The sequence below is a fragment of the Littorina saxatilis genome, linkage group LG6, assembly GCF_037325665.1.
Source record: "Littorina saxatilis isolate snail1 linkage group LG6, US_GU_Lsax_2.0, whole genome shotgun sequence".
Lineage (NCBI taxonomy): Eukaryota > Metazoa > Mollusca > Gastropoda > Littorinimorpha > Littorinidae > Littorina > Littorina saxatilis.
In genome coordinates, this window is record NC_090250.1 from 24,388,622 (window position 1) to 24,400,531 (window position 11,910).

The 11,910-nt window shown below is 44.4% G+C and overlaps 1 protein-coding gene across 1 annotated transcript in view; it reads right to left on the bottom strand.

The window, feature by feature from the left end:
- Positions 1 to 1,195: 1,195 nt before the first annotated feature.
- The window catches only part of LOC138968802 (uncharacterized), a 98,372-nt gene continuing 87,657 nt past the window's right edge, over positions 1,196 to 11,910 (bottom strand). The window contains exons 12-13 of the mRNA XM_070341447.1: positions 9,992 to 10,032; positions 1,196 to 7,589 (exon numbers count right to left, since the gene is read on the bottom strand). Coding sequence (XP_070197548.1) covers positions 6,159 to 7,589; positions 9,992 to 10,032 — 1,472 coding nt within the window. The 3' untranslated portion in view covers positions 1,196 to 6,158. The remainder of the gene's footprint in view (positions 7,590 to 9,991; positions 10,033 to 11,910) is intronic.

Genomic DNA, 11,910 nt, shown 5'->3' on the forward strand with positions numbered 1-11,910 from the left:
GTCGAACTATTCTTTGACCCAAGCCGGACTTTGGGATTGCATTTTAGCTTCGTAGCTTGAAAACAACGTCCCTCCTGTCGAAATTCAATGTACACACCGCCGATCTGGTTAAAATAAGCGCCCTCCATTATGGATTTCGTCATCACAGTACTCTGAGAGGGGCTGGGCCGCTATTGCGCGAATCTAACCCTAACCCTAACCCTAAAGATTCGCACAATAGCGGGCCGACCCCCTCTGAGAAACGTCATCCGATTTAATAACCTCGTAAATTTCAACGTCTGTCGCAAAAAATTAAATGAAAATGGGTACATTATTTTTAGGTGGAGACTCCTTTTTATACTACTAGTAATACAAAACAAAACTTTCTTTCTTTCTTTCTTTATTTGGTGTTTAACGTCGTTTTCAACCACGAAGGTTATATCGCGACGAAATATAAAAAACGAGGCAAGCGTTTCTTGATGGGCCCGTTTACGTTGAAAATCAATCTTCTGTGATCGAGACGATTTATTTCACTACCGTATGTTACGAACAGCTTGAGCACATGCGATAGTGCGTTATGATAAGAATTTCACTTACGGTTTGGATCGAAGTGTTCTTTCTGTAGTGTAGCAACTATACAAGGCAGGCGTGTTTTTAGTTTTGTTATCTTTGACTTCCCTTGTTTGAGTGCTTTCTTTCTTTCTTTTCTTTATTTGGTGTTTAACGTCGTTTTCAACCACGAAGGTTATATCGCGACGGGGAAAGGGGGGGGGGGGAGATGGGATAGAGCCACTTGTTAATTGTTTCTTGTTCACAAAAGCACTAATAAAAAAATTGCTCCAGGGGCTTGCAACTTGACGTAGTACAATATATGACCTTACTGGGAGAATGCAAGTTTCCAGTACAAAGGACTTAACATTTCTTACATACTGCTTGACTAAATTTTTTACAAACATTGACTATATTCTATACAAGAAACACTTAACAAGGGTAAAAGGAGAAACAGAATTCGTTTTCGCCTCTTACGACATGCTGGGGAGCATCGGGTAAATTCTTCCCCCTAACCCGCGGGGGGGGGGGGGGGGGGGTGTTTGAGTGCATTGTAGGTGGTTAGTCCAACACACACACACACACACACACACACACACACACACACACACACACACACACACACACACACACTTTCTCTCTCGTTTTTGTTTACAGTCAATCCAAGATTTGTTCAAGAAGTTTAATCATGAAAGTGTGTGAACGAATGATAGACAAAATAGGCAGAAAAGGTCGTTATGCATTACAGGAAAGATTAATACACCAACAACCATCGTCAAAGATAAACAAACAAAAATGAATCAGAACATTAATAAAATCAGACATGATCGTAAGTATTTCTTTCTTTCTTTCTTTATTTGGTGTTTAACGTCGTTTTCAAATCGTAAGTATCGTTTTTTGTTGAATTTGAAATGACTCATCAGGAGCATTATCCTCAACAAGTTTAAGAACTACCGAGGAGCAACACCATCAACAATTAAGAACTGCCAAATGAATCATACATGTACAAACTCGCGTTGACTGTACAGCCGAAGAAGACATTCATTCCCTTCTTCTCCAGGTACCAAGTTATCAACTCAAGCCAACACTCGTACGCAGTGCATCATCATGTTCAAACACTTCAAATGCTTCCATACCTATTCGTCAAACCAATATCCTTCAGCTACATGCATCTTCGTCACTAAATCCAATATCCTGTTATCAGCTATCAACAAAGCCTTCAGAGGGTGAAGCGAAGACATTTATTCGTTTCTTTTCCTCCTTTTATCATCTTCTACTGAAAAAATATCCCACTGAAAATGTCCAAACACTTGAATGCAATGTTAAAACCTAAGAATATTTAAAATCAACACACAAAAAACTGCTTTACGATTTTCAACTACCAAATATATTCAGTTTTTCCTGCTCCTTCTTGTTTAAATGTTTTTGTTTACAGACAAGTTAGTTGACAAGGCAGCTACATAAGTTCTTGACCTAGAAGAATCCTTAACAGCGCAAAATTTAAAACAGCAGCAAACATCGGTTGTAAAGAATAATACTGACTGTGTCTTTCTCTCGTCACTTTCAGAAACATCGTCGACCGTGAAATGACTGTGACTTGAAATTAACGGACAACTCTTTAAAAATACCCAAACATGATGCTTGATAAATCGGGCACTGCAGATTTCAACACGCCACTTCTAGCTTGCAAAGTCCTGCTTCGTTCGAATCACCTTAATACTGCTTTCAAACACTCTTCACCACGTCTGTCTTCATTATATCAGTCAAAAGTCTTCAACTTTCCGATCAAGTACACCATACTCACAGCTTCTTTCAGCCTACACAGTCACATTATCAAAGTACAAATGGCGAACCTGTCTAAAAAGACCACCTGTCTAAAGAGACCACTTTGGCTCAGTCCCTTGGGTGGTCTCTTTAGACAGGTTCGACTGTACAACAACAGCATTAATTTTCACAGATTATATACATATTTCACACTGTTATATAAATAATAATGATTTTATGTGCTCGTGTTTGGCACTTTCATTTTGAAATGGACGTTAGGTGAGAAACGTTCAAACGCGAATCGCTTTAAAAACAGTCACGATATTTTTCTCTGAAACGAGATATCGCTAATTCGCCTTTGATAAAAACCTAACAAATCATGGAAGACAATCATGGTTCACAAAAATATTAACACATGGTTCACACACAAATAACACATGGTTCATAACAAAAATGAACACATACATTGTCATCCGTATTGCTCTCAAGCAACACAGAAAAAATAACACAACTATATCATGTACTTTCTTAATCCTCCTATAGACGGAAAAAAAACCCAAGTTAAACAGAATCCGTACACAATAATCGGAATGCAGCGAAGGAAATGTAGTGTCAAAGAGAATGTGTAAAACAAACTACACCATTGTATTATTATTTTGAACTTCAACAGCACGTGTTTGTTTTTCAACAAGAATAGCGTAATATGCATCAGTTCTTCTTTCTTCTTCAGCGTTCCAGAAATTCTGGGGACGTGTGAGCTCGTTTGCCCATTTGGGTTCCCCACACTATACTCTGAGAGCCTAGTCCGCTTCACTCCGCTTCACTCCGCTTTCGTCGAGTAGGCATGCTGGGTTCCATAACCCACCGAACTCCGACATGGATTACAGGATCTTTTCTGTGGGCACTTGGTCTTGTGCTTGCGTGTACACACGAAGGGGGTTAAGTCACTAGCAGGTCTGCGTTGACCTGGGAGATCAGAAAAATCTCCACTCTTAACCCACCAGGCGGCAGCAGCGACCGGGATTCGAACTCACGACCTCCCGATTAGGAGGCCGACGTCTTACCACCACGTCACTGCGCCCGTCGCATCAGTGCTGAAATGCACCACATCAACAAATCTTTCCCGACGACGAGTCATATCTATTGTTAACAAAATTTCTTTTTAATTCACAGGCCTATAAACAGAAAACCTGGAAAAAAAGTGATCATAAGCTGTAACTTCAGGAAGAAAGAGCTTACAATCTCACCTCCCAAGACGCCGTTTGGATAAACGATAAATCACGTTTGATAAATCCATTACTGGCATACTTATATATTCATATAACAGGAGTTAACAGGATTGTTACTACATGTAGCACCAACAATTCTGTAGGACACACAGGACCTCATACTAATCTCTAAAAAAACACGAGGCACAAACTTGTTACATAATTATGAGAGCCTGGCACAGAAAAAACCATCAACCACTGTCTTATCATATTACAAATGATGAGTATTTTGGCTCTACACTGAGATTTCTTTGTCACGGCCTTGACCCTTGCTAAGTCAATAATAATAATCTCAGAACACAAATGAAGCTATTTAAGAACACCAAACTGCAACTTATTGGCTCAACCGTGAAAATGGACACAAAAGCAAATTTCGACATTTGCATCCCGTGAACTTTTTGAAAATGATCATAGTGAAGTGCGTTTTCCTGCTTAGCCCAGGTTGAAGGCATTATAACTTTCTTTATTTGGTGTTTAACGTCGTTTTCAACCACGAAGGGTTATATCGCGACGGGGAAAGGGTGAAGATGGGATAAAGCCACTTGTCAATTGTTTCTTGTTCACAAAAGCACTAATCAAAAATTTGCTCCAGGGGCTTGCAACGTAGTACATATATATTACCTTACTGGGAGAATGCAAGTTTCCAGTACAAAGGACTTAACATTTCTTACATACTGCTTGACTAAAATCTTTACAAAAATTGACTACATTCTATACAAGAAACACTTAACAAGGGTAAAAGGAGAAACAGAATCCGTTAGTCGGAAGGCATTATAAGTAAATGACAGTAATTCTTTAATGGTCAGTAACCAACACGCTTCAAATTGCGTGTTCGAGGTTTGTAATTAACCTTTCTGAATACACGTCGATTTTTATTACAGAATAAATGCAAAATGTCAAATAACACCGCTAACATTTGCATAATTGTTTTTCAGACTGCAAGACTTTAAAAAAAAATTGTTGAATTTTTTTGTTTTATCGCTCTTGCCATGTAGGGTATACAGTGCGGAACCAGAGTCCCTGAGCTCCACATCAATAATTATGCTTTGAACGTTTAATTCATTTTGGATGTTTAAGGACTGCAGGTTCAGTCTGTTAACAGTTACATAGTCCTTCGTTAGCAAAGAATATCAGCAGCCCACTTCTGAGTGAGATCAAAATGTTCACACTTAAAATGTAAAAGACAACGTTAAATCACTGAGGTACCATCACCTAAAATACAACAGAACAAACTTGAATCTTTATTCGCGGAGTCAACATTCAACAATCATAATCTACAAAATCAATGGTCGCATATTGTTCCTTGAAGTTTCATTATGCTAATACAGAATGTGATATGTCATATCTGCCAATCATCGTCAGTCGTGCGTAAATGGAAACGTTTGCATTGGTACAAAGAGTTTCTGGAGGACAGACGATTTCTTTCGTTGTATCGGAGTTAACACTGAACTCGGCACTAGCATTTTGTTCTCATGGGGAAAAACACATCAAATCTTTAGAGCCAATTTCCGTCATTCCATGGCCTTCGTGTTAAAGCCACACCACACATGTAGGCACACCACACATGTAGGCACACCACTTGGTGAATTCAGACTGCTTCAAATCAAATGCGGATATGACGCAGTAGATGACGTCTTCAAATGTACACACTAGAAAACCCGAATAGAAGGCATGTCGCTCGTTATACGAATTTTTCGGAAGTTGCACTTTTCCCAACAGAACTGTCTTCTGAAAGATACCTTTTTTGGGTCATTTTTAGAGCGTATTGTAATGTGAAGCTGCATGTACGTCTGATGATTGTCTGTGCTTAGAAACGACACACTATGCATCTGTCAAGGTACACGTCCGCATAAAAAGGCGTCAAGTCATATGTCAACTGCATAATCTTAACCGCGTGGTGTGGATTAGTGAACAGAAGGATTAAACAGATATAAAGCACAAGCACCTTCACCATAGTAGATCTACAAAAGGTATGGAAGGAAAAGGCGGTTAACAAGAAAGAGAGAACATGCCAATACTTTTCAACAATCAGAGCGACAGTGTGGATGTTCTGTCGCCATTTGGCTTTGGGTATGAACGAGTCTTGTTTACGATAACACAGCTATACAGCTATCAGACAAACGTGACATCACAGACAAAATGTTTAAAATGCAGCTTGAGTGAGCGCTGTCACACGAGTTTACTGGCATGTTCTCTTAACAGAAAAAATCAACATTTTGCCGAGCTACAGAAGAAGCAAGATATACAAGACAGGCAAAATGAGTGCATCCATGACAAAGTCAGTATTCAAAGATCCAGTCACCACCATCACCATAGTGAGAAAAACACTTTTGGGAGCCATGCACAGTGTAAACTTAAATTCTGTCAAGCACGTGATCTTCGCGAGACCACGCCCATCCATCTCAACAAATGGCAAGGTCGATGCGAGTCTCTGGAGAGAGAATTGTTCTCAGAAAAAAGACCTGTGCTGTAGTATGGTATCCTTAGCTTAACGAACTGTCAGCCGTTTTGAGATTCTTTCTGGCACTCCTCTTTCGATGTCTGTTCGACGAATGACAGGCTGCATTGTTCATTGCACAACACGTTCTGTTCATCCAATCACTGCACGGCTACCGGCGGGCACGGCATGCCCATGGTGTGAGTAGGCGGGCCCATGAGGGAGGGCTGGTAGGCGGTGCAGGGCGGGGCGGGCCCGTAGCCCTGATGGGGATTCATCACGTACACTACCTGGCCCTGAGACAGTCCCTGGCCCTGTGGAGGTGTGGCCGGCATTGTGGGGTAACCTGTGGAGTGAGAGGGGTAGACGTAAAAACACTGCTTTCCACCACCGGGGGCGGAGGTAGGGGCGTGGCCTGCATGCAATGGGCCCGGAGGGGGAGGGGGCAGCATGCTGGTGGAGGCGGGGTAGGAGTGGGGAGGACCGTTGATAGACAGAGAGGAGACAGACACACGAGGGGAGTTGGCTACGTCAGCCCCTTTGCCGGACGAGGGCCGAGCAAACTCCTCAGGCCGTTTGTCGTGCCCCGAGTGTGCTGGGCCCTTGCCCGTGGACAGATTAGCGGCTAGAGACACGAGTTTCCCGTCACCAGAGCGGACAGTGGCTACAGAGGAGGCGGCAGCAGCAGCAGCAGACAGAGGGTAAACGGCAGGCGGGGGCAAAGCGGAAGCAGAGGAAGAGCAGGAAGTGAGAGAGGTGTTGACTACGGTCAGTTGCGTCTGCCCACCAGCCACCTGCATGACGGGGGGAGGGTGCATCATGATGGGGGGAGGGTGGGTGGCCGTGCTGTAGGTGGTCAGCCCCGAGTCGTCCACCATGACGGCGTCGTACTGGTGGGTGGGGTAGAAGCACTGGGCGTCAGCGTTGAGGCCGGTGTTGGGGTCCATGCCTTGCTCAATCGCCATCAGGTCGGCAGCAGACAGCTGCATGTAGATGGGCTGGCCCTCGCACCGCGCCTTGGCCGCGCTGTTCTCCGCCAGCATCATCTGGAAGCGGGGCGGGATGTCCTTGATGGGCTTGATCAGTTTGTGCGGCCCGTACATGTAGTACTTGCGCTTGCCCTTCACCCGCGTCCCGCCCTTCTCAGACCCCCCCTCCCCCTCCCCCTGCGTCGAGCCCGAATCCTCGTCCGTGCGGTTGCTGGCCAGCTCCATTTGGGCGTCCACCTCTTCCTCCCCGCCCTGGCCCCCCTCCCCGCAGCTGGTGCAGCCGCTGTCCGATAGGTCGCTCGACATCTCCATCGTCTCCGACCTGCTGACTGCCTCCTGACCGCCGCTGCTGCCGCCACCTCGCCCGTTGTGCGTTGTGTGGGAAGTGGGTGTGGGTTTGGCGCCTGTGGGCGTGGTGTAGGCGTGCCCTTTGTGTTTAGGCGGGTCTGGCGTGACAAAGGACGCACCCTGGTCTAGCGCCATCATGACGGAGGAGGCTGGGGGTCCGCTGGGGATCAGCTGGGGCAGCGGGGAACTGGCCAGGTAGCTCTGCTGCTGGGACTGCTGCTGCTGTTGCTGCATGTTGGCGCTGATACGAAAGTACTGAAACAGCAGTCAACATGCACTGTAAGACAATGTTAGTAAACGCACACATAGCCATAGACGCAGGCCAGAGCACGCGAACACTGATCCACACGTATTACAGTAAAACCTCCCGTAACGACCTCTCCCAAGAACGACCCCCTCCTTTTGCCGACCGAATTTCTCGGCACGGATGCTTTTCACACTGTAACTAACCTCCCAAGAACGACGCCCTCCTTTTTCCGACAACCGACCTACCAATTTAGGGTCAATAACGACTTTGACCTTTCCTTTTAACCAGTGAGTGTCAAAGTTTAACCCAGCACACGCGAAACATGCACGCCATTAGTCACGCGTTAAGGGTGGTTGTCTGTAGTCAGTAATGCGTGCAAGTCCAGTGGCCTACGGCTGTCATCTTCTCACCTATTGCTGTCACAAATGAAGGACTGCCCTCGAAGTAGGGGGGGGGGGGGGGCGGGAAGGGGTGGATAGGAGGGGTTGGGTAGGGGCAGTTAGAACGACAACTCAATAATGAATTGCTGTGTAGTGTGTGCTCACCAACTGAGACCTCGGGTCAATGACCCATACTTGGCGATGAGCAAGTTTTACCTATGGGACGGTATCCTTTGATGTTTGAGAGGAAACTCTTCCTGTCCCAGGTTTCAGACACTGACTTTCTTACCCAGGGTCAATCACTGAGTTTTACCTATGAGACCGCAGGGGCGCGCGTGTGTGTGTGTGTGTGTGTGTGTGTGTGTGTGTGTGTGTGTTTGTGTGTGTGTGTGTGTGTGTGTGTGTGTGTGTGTGTGTTTGTGTTATGTCTGCCCGTCTGTGCGCTGATGTATGCACGTACATCATGCTTATCCATATGCACATAAAATGGGAACAAAAATAGGATAACGGACAACTTTCAAGACTGAACTGACAAACGTTAAACAGTTGCCACCCCTGTGAAAACAATTATACCTCGCAAACTCCCAATAAAGACCCCTCCTTTTTACGACCGATTTTTCTGGACATTTTCAAGGTCGTCAGTGGGAGGGTTTACTGTATTTAGCATATTCAGCAACATTAGACTGTCCCAGGTTGCAGTCGTAATAGTTGTGTTTTTGTGTGTTTTAATTCATAATTCATTGTGTGTGTGTCAGGGTCCCCACTGGTTTTTAGAAACAAAATTCCATGACTTTTCCATGACTTTCCATGAGCCTCAATAACATTTTCCATGACTAGATCCACAGGTCGCCATTTCCGAACACGCAAACTTTTTACGTCTTGTCACTGCCAGTTTTGACACTGGCTTGCTTTGCACTGAATTTGAGTCAGTTTCTACGCAGTGTCTCTTCGACAAGCAAGGCAAGCATTTGCTACGCAGTCAGATTATTGGTAATGTTTGCTGGTCCTGTCATTTCAAAGGTTGATTTTTTTTCTTTCTTATTTTTGTTAAATTCCATGACTTTCCATGACTTGAATTGGAATTCCATGACTTTCCAGGCCTGGAAAATTAAAAATCAAATTCCATGACTTTCCAGGTTTTCCATGACCTGTGGGAACCCTGGTGTGTGTTTGAGATAGAGAGAGAGAGAGAGAGAGAGAGAGAGAGAGAGAGAGAGAGAGAGAGAGAGAGAGAGAGAGAAAGAGAGAGAGAGAGAGAGGGGGGGGGGGGGGCGGCATGTATTATTGTAAACATGTCTTCAATTAATTGGGTAAATAAGTCATACAGTTACACACACACGCTATTTATTTTCAATCGCCGGTGCCAGCTGATGAACTAATCTCTACGCTCTACTATAAGTCAAAACTCGTGGAAATAAATCTTGCGATCAAACTCTTTTGATCTCGCTTTAAAAAAAACATACCGACTGTATTTTTACAAATTCTGTTCACCATTTCCGTGCCGAAACTTAAGTGAAAGGTAAACTCCGCTTTGGCTAAAATACTTGTAAATGCAACATGTGCGGACGTCGCCACAATTCAAAGCAAAAGTGTTTTGAAATGTAATGGGTTTGCCTGAAAAGGCATATGTTAACAGTCAACAATCCAAGGTAAAGCCTGCCTAGGTTAATAGACATTTTAAGCGTTTACACTTTAAACCTTTATAAAAGTGACAAAACAACCTGACACGTTCAAGAGCGTGCATCTGCTGTAGGTACATGCAAAGAGTGGACAAAAAACAAACGTAAATTCGCACAGGCTATACAGATATCACATGCACCAAGAGCCAATAAAAATTACTTGGCATCAAAAACACACACACGCACACACAGAGACGAAGAATGAAGCTTGACACGCACACATACTGACACACAGGCACAATAAGAATGAATATTTTCACACACACACTCGCAAAGAATGAATCGGTACGCACGTATGCCACACCAACCTCCCCCCCCCCCCCCCCACACACACACACAATCGTGACTTACCTCCACTCCTAAGTTGAAGAAATATCGCAAGGTGTTCATGTCTGAAAACAAATGAAACGGGACGTTTTAGAACCTCGAAAATCCTTTAACGTAACCCAACCCAACTTGAAAACGAACTTTGAAGCAGGCAGATACACAGGTCTCTGCCCAAAGCTTCTCGAAAACAAAGAGAACAAGACAGGCGAAATATACCACAAGAAATATACCCAGAGGGCTTATTGAGGACGAAAATCCCAAAACGGCAATCGCAGAAACATCTATAAACAGCATCTGAAACACAACTCCGAAACGCTTGAACACGTCTGTTCATGTTGTATTATATTTCCAACGCAAGTGCTCTTGAATTAATTTGATCACAAAACATCAATGACATTCTTGTTTTGGGAATCATAACAGCCTATGTTTTTCGGATTTGCGTGTGTCAACAATGAAAACTGTCTTGCAATATCGTAAAAGGAGAACTTTTCAATTCGATTATCTTCTTTTCCTCACTGAAACTTCTTTCTCTTACACCTCAAACACCATCAGAAAAACATGAATTCTTACATCTACAAAAAGCGTACGGTATGAATGACGAAACCACAAAAATAGTGCCACACTGCAAGACGTCCACGAACACAACACGTGTCTTGTGTTAACGCGGCTTAACGTTTAAGCTTGCCGTTACGTCTGACGTTTACTGTCCGAAAGACACACGGTCACAACGTTTTATTTTGGAAAATGTCGATTGTTTGTTTGTTTGTTTGTTTGCTTAACGCCCAGCCGACCACGAAGGGCCATATCAGGGCGGTGCTGCTTTGACATTTAATGTGCGCCACACACAAGACAGAAGTCGCAGCACAGGCTTCATGTCTCACCCAGTCACATTATTCTGACACCGGACCAACCAGTCCCAGCACTAACCCCATAAAGCCGGACGCCAGGCGGAGGAGCAGCCACTAGATTGCCAATTTTAAAGTCTTAGGTATGACCCGGCCGGGGTTGGAACCCACGACCTCCCGATCACGGGGCGGACGCCTTACCACTAGGCCAACCGTGCCGGTGGAAAATGTCGATGGAGTTGCAGATGCAAAGCACGTCGATACTTGCTTTGAATCAATCTGTTCTCCCTCCCGCCCCTCCATTTCTCACACACAGGTATTAAAGGTACCCCCATTCCAGCGAACAAGATCAACATCTTGTGATGTGTTAACAATTTGTCATGGAATACGAGCATCCTACATTTGAACACACGGAGACAATCGGCAGTCTATCAGATTTTTGTGCAAAGTAGGAATTTTTTCTGAATTTATTTAGAAGTTTGACATAGGTGAAACTTCCGAAATTAATGTAATACGAAATTCCCCCGTCAGGAGACTTGCAGGAATCAGTTGAAAGGGGAACTAAACTGATGAACAAAATGTCATAGCGAACAGCCCGTCCATTTCCAGCTGTCTTATAATACCGCAAGAAATTGAAAGTGTCCATTCCGTCGTTAACTATGTAAAGGCTACACACATATTCTATTTTTCTTAGAGCGGGACTTTTCACGGTACAACTCACAAAATGTAAATACATAAAAATGTCATAAGTAAGTACGCTGAGACGGAGCACGATATATTTTGTCCATTTTTTGTTTGTTTGTTTGCTTAGCGCCCAGCCGACCACGAAGGGCCATATCAGGGCGGTGCTGCTTTGACATATAACGTGCGCCACACACAAGACAGAAGTCGCAGCACAGGCTTCATGTCTCACCCAGTCACATTATTCTGACACCGGACCAACCAGTCCTAGCACTAACCCCATAATGCCAGACGCCAGGCGGAGCAGCCACTAGATTGCCAATTTTAAAGTCTTAGGTATGACCCGGCCGGGGTTGGAACCCACGACCTCCCGATCACGGGGCGGACGCCTTACCACTAGGCCAACCGTGCCGGTAT